Source organism: Pipistrellus kuhlii, unplaced genomic scaffold (genome assembly GCF_014108245.1).
Source record: "Pipistrellus kuhlii isolate mPipKuh1 unplaced genomic scaffold, mPipKuh1.p scaffold_m20_p_3, whole genome shotgun sequence".
NCBI lineage: Eukaryota > Metazoa > Chordata > Mammalia > Chiroptera > Vespertilionidae > Pipistrellus > Pipistrellus kuhlii.
The window spans coordinates 2,405,801-2,418,386 of NW_023425529.1; the positions used below are offsets into that span (position 1 = coordinate 2,405,801).

Below are 12,586 nucleotides of genomic sequence, written 5' to 3' on the forward strand. Positions count from 1 at the left end.
GGCCTACTTTTCCTCCAAGCACCAGGTTCCGACCCCGCCCATGCCCATGTGCATCCCTTGCCTTTCCGGCCTGACTTACCCCCGCGCCTACACCTCCCCACCCCAGCTCAGACCCCACGCGGGCCTGGGGCAGCAGCGCAGGGCGCCGGGTGGGGGGCCTGGCGGAGGAGCCCTGAGTGTTGGGGATGAAGGAAAGCGCTGGAGGCTCCACCTTCTGCCCTTCCCTCCCTCCCCTCCCCCTCCCCCTCCCCCTCTCCCCCTCCTTCCTTCCCCAGCCCTCGGCGGCAGCAGCTCAGGGCTCAGTCAGTCTCAGGCTGTCCAGCCAGGGTGGTTGGTAGTGAGGATCCAGGCTCCGTCCCCGACGAGGCCGCGGCGTGAGGCTCAGGGCCCCCCAGCCCCTCCCTCCCAGCCCACCGGCGTCCACCCCCAGCTCCGAGCTGGACCGCACACCTTGGGACACGGTCTTCCACTTCCTGAGGACGAGCCCCAGGCTGGAGGACAGGCCCGAGGAGGTGAGTGAGTGCGCAGCCCGCTCCTCCCTCCCTCCCTCCCTCCCTCCCGGCCCAGGCTGGGACCCCGCCGAGGGCTGGGGGAGAGAGGCTGCCCCCCCCCCCCTGCCCCCCTGCTCCCCTGGACCCCACGGGGCGGGCGGGCGGGAAGAAGGGAAGGTGAGCGAAAAGGTGGGAAATTCCAGGAGCCTGGATTAGAGCCGAATAAAGGGTCCGTTTTTCTTCCTTTCCATCAACAAACCTCCACCCCAAAGGAGGTTTATTAAAAAAAAAACCAAACAAAAAAAACCCACCCACACCAAGAGACGGTTGGGACCAGGTGGCGGGGAGCCGTGGAGGCAGGAGCGCGGAGGCCGCGCGGGGCTGGCCTGTGCGCGGTGCGGGGGCGCACGGGTTTGGGGGGCGCGCGGGTTTGGGGGGCGCAGCGGGTTTGGGGGGCCCGGCGGCGCCCCCTCGGGCTGCGCCTCGCGTCCCGGCCGCCGCCGTCGGGGCTGCGCGGCCGCCCATCGCCCTCCTCCCTCCCTCCCTCCCTCCGTGCAGGTGAGCGCGGGGCTGTTCGCGAGGAGCCCCGGGGAGGCGGCCGAGGCGGCGGCGGCGGCCGGGGGCGCCATGGCGGAGGAGCAGGACCTCTCGGAGGTGGAGCTGAGCCCCGTGGGCTCGGAGGAGCCGCGCTGCCTGTCGCCGGGCGGCGCGCCCGCGCTGGGGCCCGACGGCGGCGGCGGGGGCGCGGGCCTGCGCGCCAGCCCGGGGCCCGGGGAGCTGGGCAAGGTCAAGAAGGAGCAGCAGGACGGCGAGGCGGACGACGACAAGTTCCCCGTGTGCATCCGCGAGGCCGTCAGCCAGGTGCTGAGCGGCTACGACTGGACGCTGGTGCCCATGCCCGTGCGCGTCAACGGCGCCAGCAAGAGCAAGCCGCACGTCAAGCGGCCCATGAACGCCTTCATGGTGTGGGCGCAGGCGGCGCGCCGCAAGCTGGCCGACCAGTACCCGCACCTGCACAACGCCGAGCTCAGCAAGACGCTGGGCAAGCTCTGGAGGTGAGCCCGCCCGCCCTCCACCCCCACCCCCGGCCTGCCCGCCCGGCCTGCCCCGGCCCTCCCGCTGCGGGCGGGCTCAGCCCCGCGGAGCCCCTCGGACCCCTCCCCGAGGCAGCCATCTCCTGTTGGGGGCTGGGAGGCCCCCAAAGGGCCCCCTTGGCTTGGGGTGGTGCTGGCTCCCCAGCCGGGGCAGCGGGCAGAAAGGCGCCCCCTCGTGGCTGGAATTCTGTGGGTGGCGGGCGGTAGGGCCTAGGCGTCTTCCTGGGGGACGGTGGCCCAGGGCTCACACCGAGGCCACCGAAGGCCGTCGCTACCCGCTTCTCGGCAGGCCACACTCCCAGGGGGGCCACTGCTGCCCGGCCGGTGGCGGTGCGGTGGCGGGGATGCTGGGGGAGCGTTTGGCAAAGGATCGAGGGCCTGGCTGCAGAGGCAGGGAAACTGAGGCAGCCGTGCGAAGAGGTGCGAGGTCGTCGGGGAGGCAAGGGGTCGGACAGGAGCCTTTGGACGAGGGAGGGATGGAGAGATCTGTGGCCCAGCACCCTGGCCCGACCCAGCTGCCCTCGCTGTGCCTTCCTGCCCCCCTCCTCCAGACCGGGGGCTTCTCCCCCCCCTCCCCCAGGGAAGGGGACACACGGGAAGAGGCGCCTCCCACCCGTCCCAAAGCAGCCGGGCTCGTCTCCCGCCCTCTCCCAGTCCGGCGCCATCTTCCTTCGCAGGGCCCCACCCAGCGCTGAGTAACTCCTGCCCCTCCGCCCCACGCTGGGCTGAGAGCCTGGCCCGGAGCAAGCCGGCCCCTTCCCTCCCAGGATCCACCACACCTCTGTGCGGACAGCATCCCCCCAGGGATGGGGAGGAAGTCTGCCAACCCCACCCCCACACCCCCGTCCTGGGCAGCGCACAGAGAGAACAGGGGCTCCCGGGGGCGAGCCTGAGGAGGTCCCCTGATTCCCCACTAGACTGTCCACGAGAGGCCACCTAAGGGCTGGGGGCGGAGCCCGGGCTCCTGACTCTTCGCCTGGTGCTCAGGAGGGCGTGGGGCTGGGGCAGAGGGGAGCTGCTGCCCTCCTGCTGCTGTGCCCCTGGCTGCCCCTCGCCCAGGGGGGACTGGGTCCCGGAGGCCAACGGCGTCTGTGGGGGAAGAAGCAGGTGGGCCTCCGAGAGGGACTGACGTCTGGCCCGGCCTTGTCCTCGGCTGTGTGTGTGCTGATGGCCTGGTGCTCCCTATCCCCTCTCCGCCCTCAGCCCACAGGTCAGACCCCCTGCCCAAGGTCCACCCGCACCCATTAGGGCTCCGCCCAGGCCAGGGCTGTCGGTGCCAGGGGACTGAACAGAGCCAGGGAGAGACAGACAAGCAGGAGGGAGACCGGCAGACGGAGAGGGCTGTGGGGACGGTGAACGGACCACAGGGGATCAAATAATGAATACAGCAAGAATGGCCCCCCCTTCTCCAAGCACCCCATCACCAAGGGTTTAGGACTGGGCCCCCACTGCCCCGTCCCTGTTCCCCAGCCCACAGCCCTGGGCGTAGGCTTCCCTCAAGAGGACTCACTCCTGGCCGCCACTCACGATGTGAGCACAGGGGCTCAGGGTGCCCCCCGAGAGCCAACCGGGGCGGGGCCATCAGGAAAGCAGGCGCTAGGCTGGTCTAGGCTGGCTCTCGCCACAGGCTCCTCCTGAGGCCCCCGCCCCAGGTCCATGGCTCCCAGGCCAGCAGGCAGCAGGAAGGGGGGTGATCAGGGAGGCAAAACTGGAAAACAGGGGCCGCAGCCCTGAAGAAAGACAGACAGGACTGTAGGGTGCACCCAGGTCGTGGCTCCGACAGCCATGCTCGCCCGTGCCCGCCGGGAAGGGGCGTGAGATGCGGTCACGTGGTGCTGGCTGTATGTAGCTGACCTGCCCAGAGAGAATACCTAGAGTCAAGAGACTGAAAGGAGGGTCACAGGCTGGCGCCCCCCCCCCCCAGGCCCTTCCTCTGCCCGGAGGAGCAAATGGAGCAGCAGCCAGTGTCCCACCTGGGGCCTCCGGTTTGGGTGGGGAAGCAGCCTCCCCATCCCCTGCCTTATCCTCCCCTCGGAGACCCAGAGGACAGAGGTGCAGTGAAGGTGCAGAGGAGACAGGTTCACGGCTAAGAGCTGTGGGCGATGGGGGAGGGCAGGAGGGGTTGGGGGGCAGGAGAGAGCCTAAGCTGTGAGGTCTGAGTGAGGCTGGGTTGGGGCTAGAGGTGGTGCCAGAACGGGCTGGTGTCTGGGGGGGCTCAAAGTTAGGCTTCCGTCAAGGTTAGGGTCCTGGGAGGAGCTGGGAGGGAGGCTGGAATGCAGGGCTGGAATCTTCCCTCTTCAGGCCCATGCCCTCCCTCCGCATCCCCTGCCATTTTCTCACTGATTCACACCCACTGAGGGCTGGACAGAGGGCGCAGGAAAGGTTTGAGCTCAGTGTCCCCAACCATCCAGGGAGCCTCCGTGCAAGCTAAGCTGCTCTTCACTTCAAAGGCAGATCTATCCCCACCCCAACCCACACACACCTTCAGGGCCCGCCCGCCCACTCCCCTGGCCCAGCCTTCCGGGGCCTGGCTGCGGGGAGGAAGGCACCCCACTCCCTGAACCCCGAGGCCCTGAGCGGGAGTCCCTGTCCCATCGCTCAGCCAGAGGGACCCTTGGAGCAAGCTGGGCTGGGGCTGGGCTCAGGGCCTCCCAGGGGGAGGGGGGAAGGGGAGGGGAGGGGGGGAGGGGGAGGGGGGCTAAGCTGCAGAGGAATGCTGCTGCCGGCTGGAGGCGCCTGGTATGACCACCCCCTCCCATCCCGGGCCGGAGGGCCCAGCTTCTGCTGACTAGGGGAAGAGGGTGCCCACTGGGAGTGGGGGCTGAGAGAGTGCCTGTGGGCAGAGAACAGAGCTGCCCCCGAACAGTCCCTGATGTCTGGGACTCCCCTCCGCACCCTCTGCAAGTACCCCATCCTGCCCTCCTCCCTCTGGGGCAGCCGAGCCCAGCCTGAGGCTGAAGTCCGAAGTCCGCGGCAGGGGCAGTGCCTTGGGGCCTGCACTGGCTGGTCTGGGACTGCGGAGAGGGTCTGTCTGCCCCCCTCCCAGGCCTGGGAAGAGCACTAGCTCCCTCTACCCTGTCAGCCCTGGCTGAGGAGGTATGGCCCCCAGGCTCACGCCCTGCCCTCGCCCAGCCACTGAAGTGAGCAGAGTTCAGAGCTGAGCCGGCCCACCCCCGGGCCTGTCTGGCTTCCCGCAAGCAGCCTCAGAGCAGCACCTGTTTCTCAGCTGCCAGCCCCCACCCCAGGTGAAGTGGGCACTGTCACCTGGTTTTGTTGGTGAAGAAACTAAGGCTCAGTCAGAGAAGTGACTTGCCCACGGCCACGTAGTTAGTAAGTAGCAGACTCGGCTCTTCCCCCTCACCACACTGCACGGTTTGGGCACCTCTAGTTCCAGGGAGCTCACCCCTGACGAAGTAGCAAACCCCGCTTAGACAGCTTTGTAAACATATATAACATGTTTACATGTCAGAGAGGAAGGGAGAGGGAGAGATGGAAACATCAGTGATGAGAGAGAATCACTGATCGGCTGCCTCCTGCGCGCTCCCCACTGGGGATTGAGCCTGCCACCTGGGAATGTGCCCTGACCGGGAATCGAACCCTGACCTCCTGGTTCATAGGTCGACAATCAACCACTGAGCCACACACACCAGCCGGGCCAAACAGCTTTGATGGGGGAAAGTCTTTCCTCTCCTTGAACTGGTGTCTGCCCCTCCTAAGCTCTATTCCCACTTCTGACTCCGCCCCGAGGAGCAGCAGGCTGACCGCTCTGATACCCAATCCCTGAGAGATTTGGGGGTGAGATCACAGCCCTGGGGTTCCCTGGGCCTCCCACCTTCCAGTCTGTCCATCAAAGGCCAGCTCCCGCGCTGGGCGCCCGTCCGGGGAAGACCCTCACGGCGGCCCCCCGCTGTCTCCCCGCCGCCCGCCCCAGGCTGCTGAACGAGAGTGACAAGCGCCCCTTCATCGAGGAGGCGGAGCGGCTCCGCATGCAGCACAAGAAGGACCACCCGGACTACAAGTACCAGCCGCGGAGGAGGAAGAACGGGAAGGCGGCCCAGGGCGAGGCCGAGTGCCCCGGCGGGGAGGCCGAGCAGGGTGGGGCCGCCATCCAGGCCCACTACAAGAGCGCCCACCTGGACCACCGGCACCCGGGAGAGGGCTCCCCGATGTCAGACGGGAACCCCGAGCACCCCTCAGGTGAACCCTGGGCCGGGGCCGGGCGGGGGGTGATGAGAGCTGGGTGTGGGGAGAGGTGAAGGCTGGATGGATGGCGTGAGAATGACACTCCACGGCAGCTCTGTGCCCGGGGACAGGCCTGCCAGGCTGTGTGGTCACTCCAGCAGGGACCCAGGCGCCAGGGAAGGCAGTGGGTGCGATGGCTCTGGCTGATGGAGGGGGCGCTGCTGCTGAGGAAGGGCCAGTGAGGGGGGCCCTGGGGTGAGCTACAGTAAGGAAAGGCGGGTCGGATGGCTTGAGAAATGGGAGAGCAGATAGAAAAGAGAGCGTTGCCTCCCCCACCTCCAGGTCTGACGGGGAGACAGACAATAGGGCCTGGATGCTGAGCACATGCCATGCGAGGGCCTGTCAGGCCGTCCTGTTTCCTTCTCGTTAGTGATAGCAACAGCTACCGTTAACTGAGCACCTACGGGGTGCCAGGCACGGTGCCAGCTGCCTTGTGTGCCCGCTCATTCAGTCATTCTCGTCTGAGGCTCCTTATGCTCACTGGGAGGTGACGAAACCAAGGTGATTGCCACACAGCTGAGGTCTGAGCCCAGCTCTCTGGCTCCCGGGCCTCTGCCGGCCCCACGGCCGCCTCGCTTGGGCTGGCACCGTGCGGGGCCGGGTGCACAGGCAGTCAGAGCTCTGACTTCAGAAGGTATGTCCCGAGTCCCCATGTGATCCAGGCCCGGGAGCAGACACTCAGGAACAGAGTGTGGGAGGAGCAGGAACACACATGCCTTAAGTACAGGAGGAAGCACGTGCACGCACAGCCGCCCAAGACCCAGCGGGGCCAGCTCTCTCGGGAGGGTCGCCCACCATCCATCCAGACAGTCTCCAAAAGCACCCAGCCCCCCCGATCGGGGCCAGGAAGGCTTCAGGATCGAGGCCGAGCCTTGCTCCTTGCTCTGCTTTACTGAAAGGAAACTGGTTAGGAGAAGACAGGGTCTGCCAGGTCACACGGTAAGTGACAGTCCGGAACGCTTGGCCCCGCGCTTCCTCTGGTCTGATGGAGGGGCACAGGCCTGCCTGCAGGAGCTCGGATCTCTGTGAGGATCTCCCGTCCAGTCTCTCTCTCTCTCTCTCTCACACACACACACACACATACCCAGAAGACCTGGGCCGGGAGATCCACTGCCTCAGAACTTAACTGTGGGCTTGGGCTTTTTCTCAGTTGTCAAGGCCCCGCTCAGCTCCTTCCCCTCGGCGAGACCTCCCCCAGACCAGGGCAGGGTGAGTGGCTTCCGCTGGCCTGAGCCCCTGCATGCCCGCAATCAGGCACTTCTGAAGCTGCCTCGGGTGGGCCTTGGGATCTCCCCAAGCCCCTGAGCTTGTGAAGACGGCAAATTGTTTGATTGATGTCTGTGTCCCCTCTACCTGGCACAGCGCCCCCTATGTGTTTACTGAATGAACATGTGAATGGGAAGTGGACCAAGGAGCAGGGTCTCGGTGCCTCCTGAACAAGCGGGAAAAGCCGCTGGAGGAACACTGGGCAGCGGGGGACACACACACCACACACACACACACACACACACACACACACACACACATTGCAGGGGGACCGGCTCAGCGGGAAGGTTCCTGGAGGAAGGGGTTGGGGGGAACACTGCTGTCTGGGGAGGAGGCACAGGCAAACAGTGAAAGGGAGTCAGGAGTGAGGCAGGTGGAGGTCAGCGAGGACGGCAGCCAGCAGGCGGCTGAATGGAGGGCAGGGCCCCACTGGGCTCAGCAGCTGAGGAGCCCAGGGTGTAGGAAGGCACAGCCTCAGCTGACGGGATTCCCTTCCCAGCGGGAAAGGTTTTTCAGAAGGAGGCAGTCCTCCCAGGAGGGTGACAGGGAGCAGGACCATCGTAAGGCTGGGGCACTTCAAGAGCCACTAGAGATCCATCCCAGCCGGTTACAGAAATCAGTGCCAACCAGACTGCCCGGGCAGTAAGACGGACAAGGCACGCAGGGGTCCGCCCTCAGCTCCCGGAGACGCCTTCTCTCCGCGAAAGCCTCTGACCTGGCTTCCTGCTTCTCTGTCTTCCTCCCACCCAGGCCAGAGCCATGGCCCCCCCACCCCTCCGACCACCCCAAAGACAGAGCTGCAGTCGGGCAAGGCAGACCCCAAGCGGGACGGGCGCTCCCTGGGGGAGGGCGGAAAGCCTCACATCGACTTCGGCAACGTAGACATCGGGGAGATCAGCCACGAGGTCATGTCCAACATGGAGACCTTCGACGTGGCTGAGTTGGACCAGTACCTGCCACCCAACGGGCACCCGGGCCACGTGGGCAGCTACTCAGCAGCTGGCTACGGGCTGGGCAGCGCCCTGGCCGTGGCCAGTGGACACTCCGCCTGGATCTCCAAGCCGCCGGGCGTGGCTCTGCCCGCGGTCTCGCCACCCGGCGTGGATGCCAAGGCCCAGGTGAAGACGGAGACGGCGGGGCCCCAGGGCCCCCCGCACTACAGCGACCAGCCGTCCACCTCGCAGATCGCCTACACCTCCCTCAGCCTGCCCCACTACGGCTCCGCCTTCCCCTCCATCTCCCGCCCCCAGTTCGACTACTCTGACCACCAGCCCTCGGGACCCTACTACGGCCACTCGGGCCAGGCCTCCGGCCTCTACTCGGCCTTCTCCTACATGGGGCCCTCCCAGCGGCCCCTCTACACGGCCATCTCTGACCCCAGCCCCTCGGGGCCCCAGTCCCACAGCCCCACGCACTGGGAGCAGCCAGTATACACGACGCTGTCCCGGCCTTAAAGGGGGCCCCGTCGCCTCCCCTCCCGGCCCCTGGGTAGCATGCCCTTCCCCGAGCCCTCGCACCCAGGTCCCCGCCCATCTCCGTCCTGGTGGTGGCTGGGGAGGAGGCGGCAGAGGCCGACAGCTGAGGGGAGGCCTTCTGTCTGGCTCACTGCCTTTGATGACCCCACCCCATCCGACCCAGGCTCCAGCCCGGCAGGGCCCTAGACTCCCAGGCTGGGCAGAGGAGGGGGAGGAGCTTGATTTTCGCCCCTAGACTGGACCATGAAGGGCTGCACCCTCCCCCAGGTGACCCTCCATCCCAGGACCGGGAAGGTCGTCTGGGAGGGGAGCACCCAGGGTCGGATGGGAATCGGAGGCCTTGCCATTCCTGTGACTGTTTCCTCTTTCGTGGAGAACGAGGGGCCCGACATAGCCCATGCTGCCTGTCCACGTGCCTCAGTCAAGGCCACCCTGCCTCAGTGCCGGGAGTGGCTATGTCTGCCCCGTGGGGGCTGAGGACAGCCTTGAACAGCCTCCGAGAGCGTGGAGGTGGGTGGGTGGGGGCTCAGAGGGAGGTGTCCTCAGGCCCCCAACACCCCCTCCCTCCTGAACAAAGAAAGGCATCAACTTAGAGACCCCAGTTCTATGCCAGCCTGGCTCTTGTCTAACTGGGAAGAGGCCCCAGGTCCTCCTCCACTGCGGCCTCCCAGGCCTTGAGGCACATCCCGGAGGTGAGGAAAGGATTCGGAGACAATTCACAGAGCCTTCCTCCCAGCTCGGCTCTCCGCCAGCTCCCTCTCCCCTCACCAGGCTCCGTGGCCCCTGCTCTCCGCCCCACTCCTGGGCTCCCCGAGAGCTACGCTGCTCGCGCCCAAACCCTCGGCTCCAGGAGGGTAAGGGGCTCAGCACCAGGTTGCTAGCAGCATCTGAAGACACTAAACTCCTGAGATGTACATTCTGCCCCGGCCTTCTGCCCCTCGCTCCCCATGGTATCCGAATAAAGTATGTAGCTGTCTGCCCCTATTTTCCTGTTCTGCAGCCCCCACAATCCACATGTAACTCATTACTGCCCCCTCTTATTTATCTCAGTAGCTCCCTCTCCCCTCCCCCTGCCCTGCTCCTAGGCTCGCCAGCTCCTATTAACTCTGCATTAAGCATTCCCCATAATAAAATTAAAGGTTCCAGCTACCTGCTTGGTGGGCCTGGCCTGTCTCTTGGTCTCTTCTCCCTGTGCCTGTGCTTCCTCAGACACTGCCTGGGAGTCACTAGGGGTGGAATGCAAAGGATGGCAAACCCACAGGTCTCCTCTCTGCCTAGGAAGGTGGGGGCCTCACAGTGAGTCGGTGTGCTCAGGGGCTGGGGCCTCAGATGGGAGCTCTTCCCCCAGCCCAGCTGTGCCCACCCTACAGATGGGCCCCTCCCTGGCTCAAGCTGGAACTCGGCCTGAGCGCCTTCCCAGCAGCCCCTCTGGTTGCCCAGCAGAGGAGGGCGAGTTTGCAAAGAATTCAAGAGACAGGTACTTGAGCCGAAACCGGTTTGGCTCAGTGGATAGAGCGTCAGCCTGCAGACTGAAGGGTCCCGGGTTTGATTCCAGTCAAGGGCATGTACATTGGTTGCGGGCACATCCCCAGTAGGGGGTGTGCAGGAGGCAGCTGGTCGATCTTTCTCTCTCATCGATGTTTCTGGCTCTCTGTCCCTCTCCCTTCCTCTCTGTAAAAAATCAATAAAATATATTAAAGAGAGAGAGAGAGAGAGAGAGAGAGAGATACTTGAGAGAGGAGGGTCAGGCCTGACTTCTTGGTGTCTGGCCAGCCTGCCCAGTCCTTTAGGATGTGATGCTGGGCCTTCTCTCTCTGCACCCCCTGCCCGCCCCCCCTCCCACCCCCACACACATATAAACACCCACTAGGGTCTCGCCCATCTTCACAGCAGCTGCCTGTGTCTGAGTGTGAACCCGGGATGGCGGAAGTGCAGTCTAACCCTCAGTGCTTACTCCCTCGGAGCTCTCTCCTCAGCTGGATTCCAGGCTGTGCTGGGGGGCAGGAGCCACTCCACCTCAGGAACGGAGGGAATGCTCCACTGATGGGTGGCTCCGATGGTTGAAGTCTTCCTTATACCCAGCTCATAGGAGCGGTAAAAGCTACCACTTACGAAGCGCTCCCTGGCCAAGTGCTGTATGTCATTCAAGCCTTTGAGGGAGCAGATCCGGTCTTTGTCCCCATTTTCCAGATGGGCAAACGGAAGCTTCGAGGTTCATGCTAAGAAGTGCTGATGCTCTGGCTCCATTGAGCTCTTAACCATCATCTGCAGGCCCTACTTCCACTTTTAATCTGAAAGGATGCTTTTTCCACTGCTCCAGACCAGCAGCTCCGCTCCCTTACCCACCTCTCACCTCCTCGTAGGGACCTGGGTGGGGTGGAGTTGGGAGGAGCGGGGAAGATTGTCCCAGGACCTAGCCCAGTCTTCCAGGGCGGCCAGACTCCCATCTGGGAACTGTGTCATGTGAGCTCTTAGGCAACCTCACCAAAACTGCTGGCTCCATGAAGCTTAGTGATCGCTGCGAACTCGTTCTCATGAACAGCATCTGCTGCCAAGTCCGATCGCCCCAAACCGTGTGTAAGATGTGTCCGGTGTTTCATTTTGTTGTAGATGAATGCAGGATTTTATACTGATCTTTAACAGTTCATCTTGTTGGAATTGACCATTTCCCATCTGCATTAAACCTTTTGGAATCCTGAATACAACTTACTAGCTCTCCTGTATCTGCAAACCTGAATATCCTATTCCCGTCATTAATAAAAAATGAAGAGAAGCAGGCCCTGTGAATCCACTAAATCCTTCATTAGTTCTGTTACTACACTCTTAGGACTGGCAATCAATTCTGTATCTATTATCACCACGAAGTCCACACTTCATCCTACTACAGACTGCCTAATGCCTAGCCAAGATTTGCTGTAGCCTCCGACCTTCCAGAGAAGCCACCATTGAAGAAACACGTGGTAACATTCTGAGAAACCCTATGCTAATCCCTGGATCTCTTCATGATCTGTTTTTCAATATGTAATAACCGATCCTAGATATGTGTCAGGGTCAATCAGTAGTAACCTTATGTGCTCGTAATTTTTACAACCTGCCCTTTCACCTCTAATGGAAAACAGGTATTAGTCCATCTCCTGTCTGTTCACCGCTCCTGCTCTCAGCGGGACTCTGCATCTCATGAGATTGACTGGGAAGTCAATGAGGACTCGGCAAGAGGGAAAATGAACAAGTGATCCTAGAGAAGTCGGAAGACCTGGCTTGTGTTCATCTCTTAGCCTCAGGTTCCGGATGTGCCGGGGCCTCGGTCAGGGAGTGACCACATGTAAAGAGAGGAGCCAGGTGAAGACCATGCCCAGGCCTGGCCAGCGGAAAAGCCAGGGACTGACTCCCTGAAAGAGGAACAGAGTGGAAAAGGGGAGGTGGGAGGAAAAACACCCCCTTCTCCCTCTCCTACACCCTATTCCCTAAGGGTTAACCCCCCACTCCCTCTCCCAGCCCCTTCTCTCCGCCCCCACCCAAACCCCATCTCCCTTTAATCACATCTGATACTGAGTGGCCCAGCGGGAACAAAGAGGCCATTTAGAGAATCGGGGCCGAGAAAGTGACCCTGCGCTCTGGGGCGGCCGCCTGGATGCCAGCACAAAGGCGGCATTTCAGAGCTGAAATTTCAGCACCCAACTTGATTAAAGGATTCCACAGGCTCGGAGGAGGGTGGGAGGGGGTGCGAAGTCCTCTGCTCCCTGAATTAACCCTCTTCCAAGGCAGCGAACACCCCTCCTGGGACTGACCGCTCATCACTCCCACCTGTCCAGCCGGGGTGCACCCACCCTGGGGCCATGCCTCTTGGGGAAGGCAGGCTGGCCCGCTGCTCCTCTTCCTGGAAGGGGAGCTGCCAGCAGAATGGAGGTTAAGGCTGGTATGTTCAGGGAGCCAATTTTCCTTTCTGTCTCTGTTGGTGTCCATATAAACCCTCTCCCTGTTCCCCGCCCCCAGGGAGGGAGGCTCCAACGTGATTGGT

The 12,586-nt window shown here is 63.4% G+C and overlaps 1 protein-coding gene across 1 annotated transcript; it reads left to right on the forward strand.

The window, feature by feature from the left end:
- The first annotated feature begins 294 nt into the window (after window positions 1-294).
- On the forward strand, window positions 295-9,717 carry SOX10 (SRY-box transcription factor 10). The gene is made up of 4 exons (XM_036459370.2): window positions 295-512; window positions 1,050-1,546; window positions 5,517-5,782; window positions 7,844-9,717. Exons 2-4 carry the CDS (start codon window positions 1,119-1,121, stop codon window positions 8,545-8,547), a joined length of 1,398 nt encoding a protein of 465 aa, XP_036315263.1. The 5' UTR covers window positions 295-512; window positions 1,050-1,118; the 3' UTR covers window positions 8,548-9,717.
- The last annotated feature ends 2,869 nt before the right edge of the window (window positions 9,718-12,586 follow it).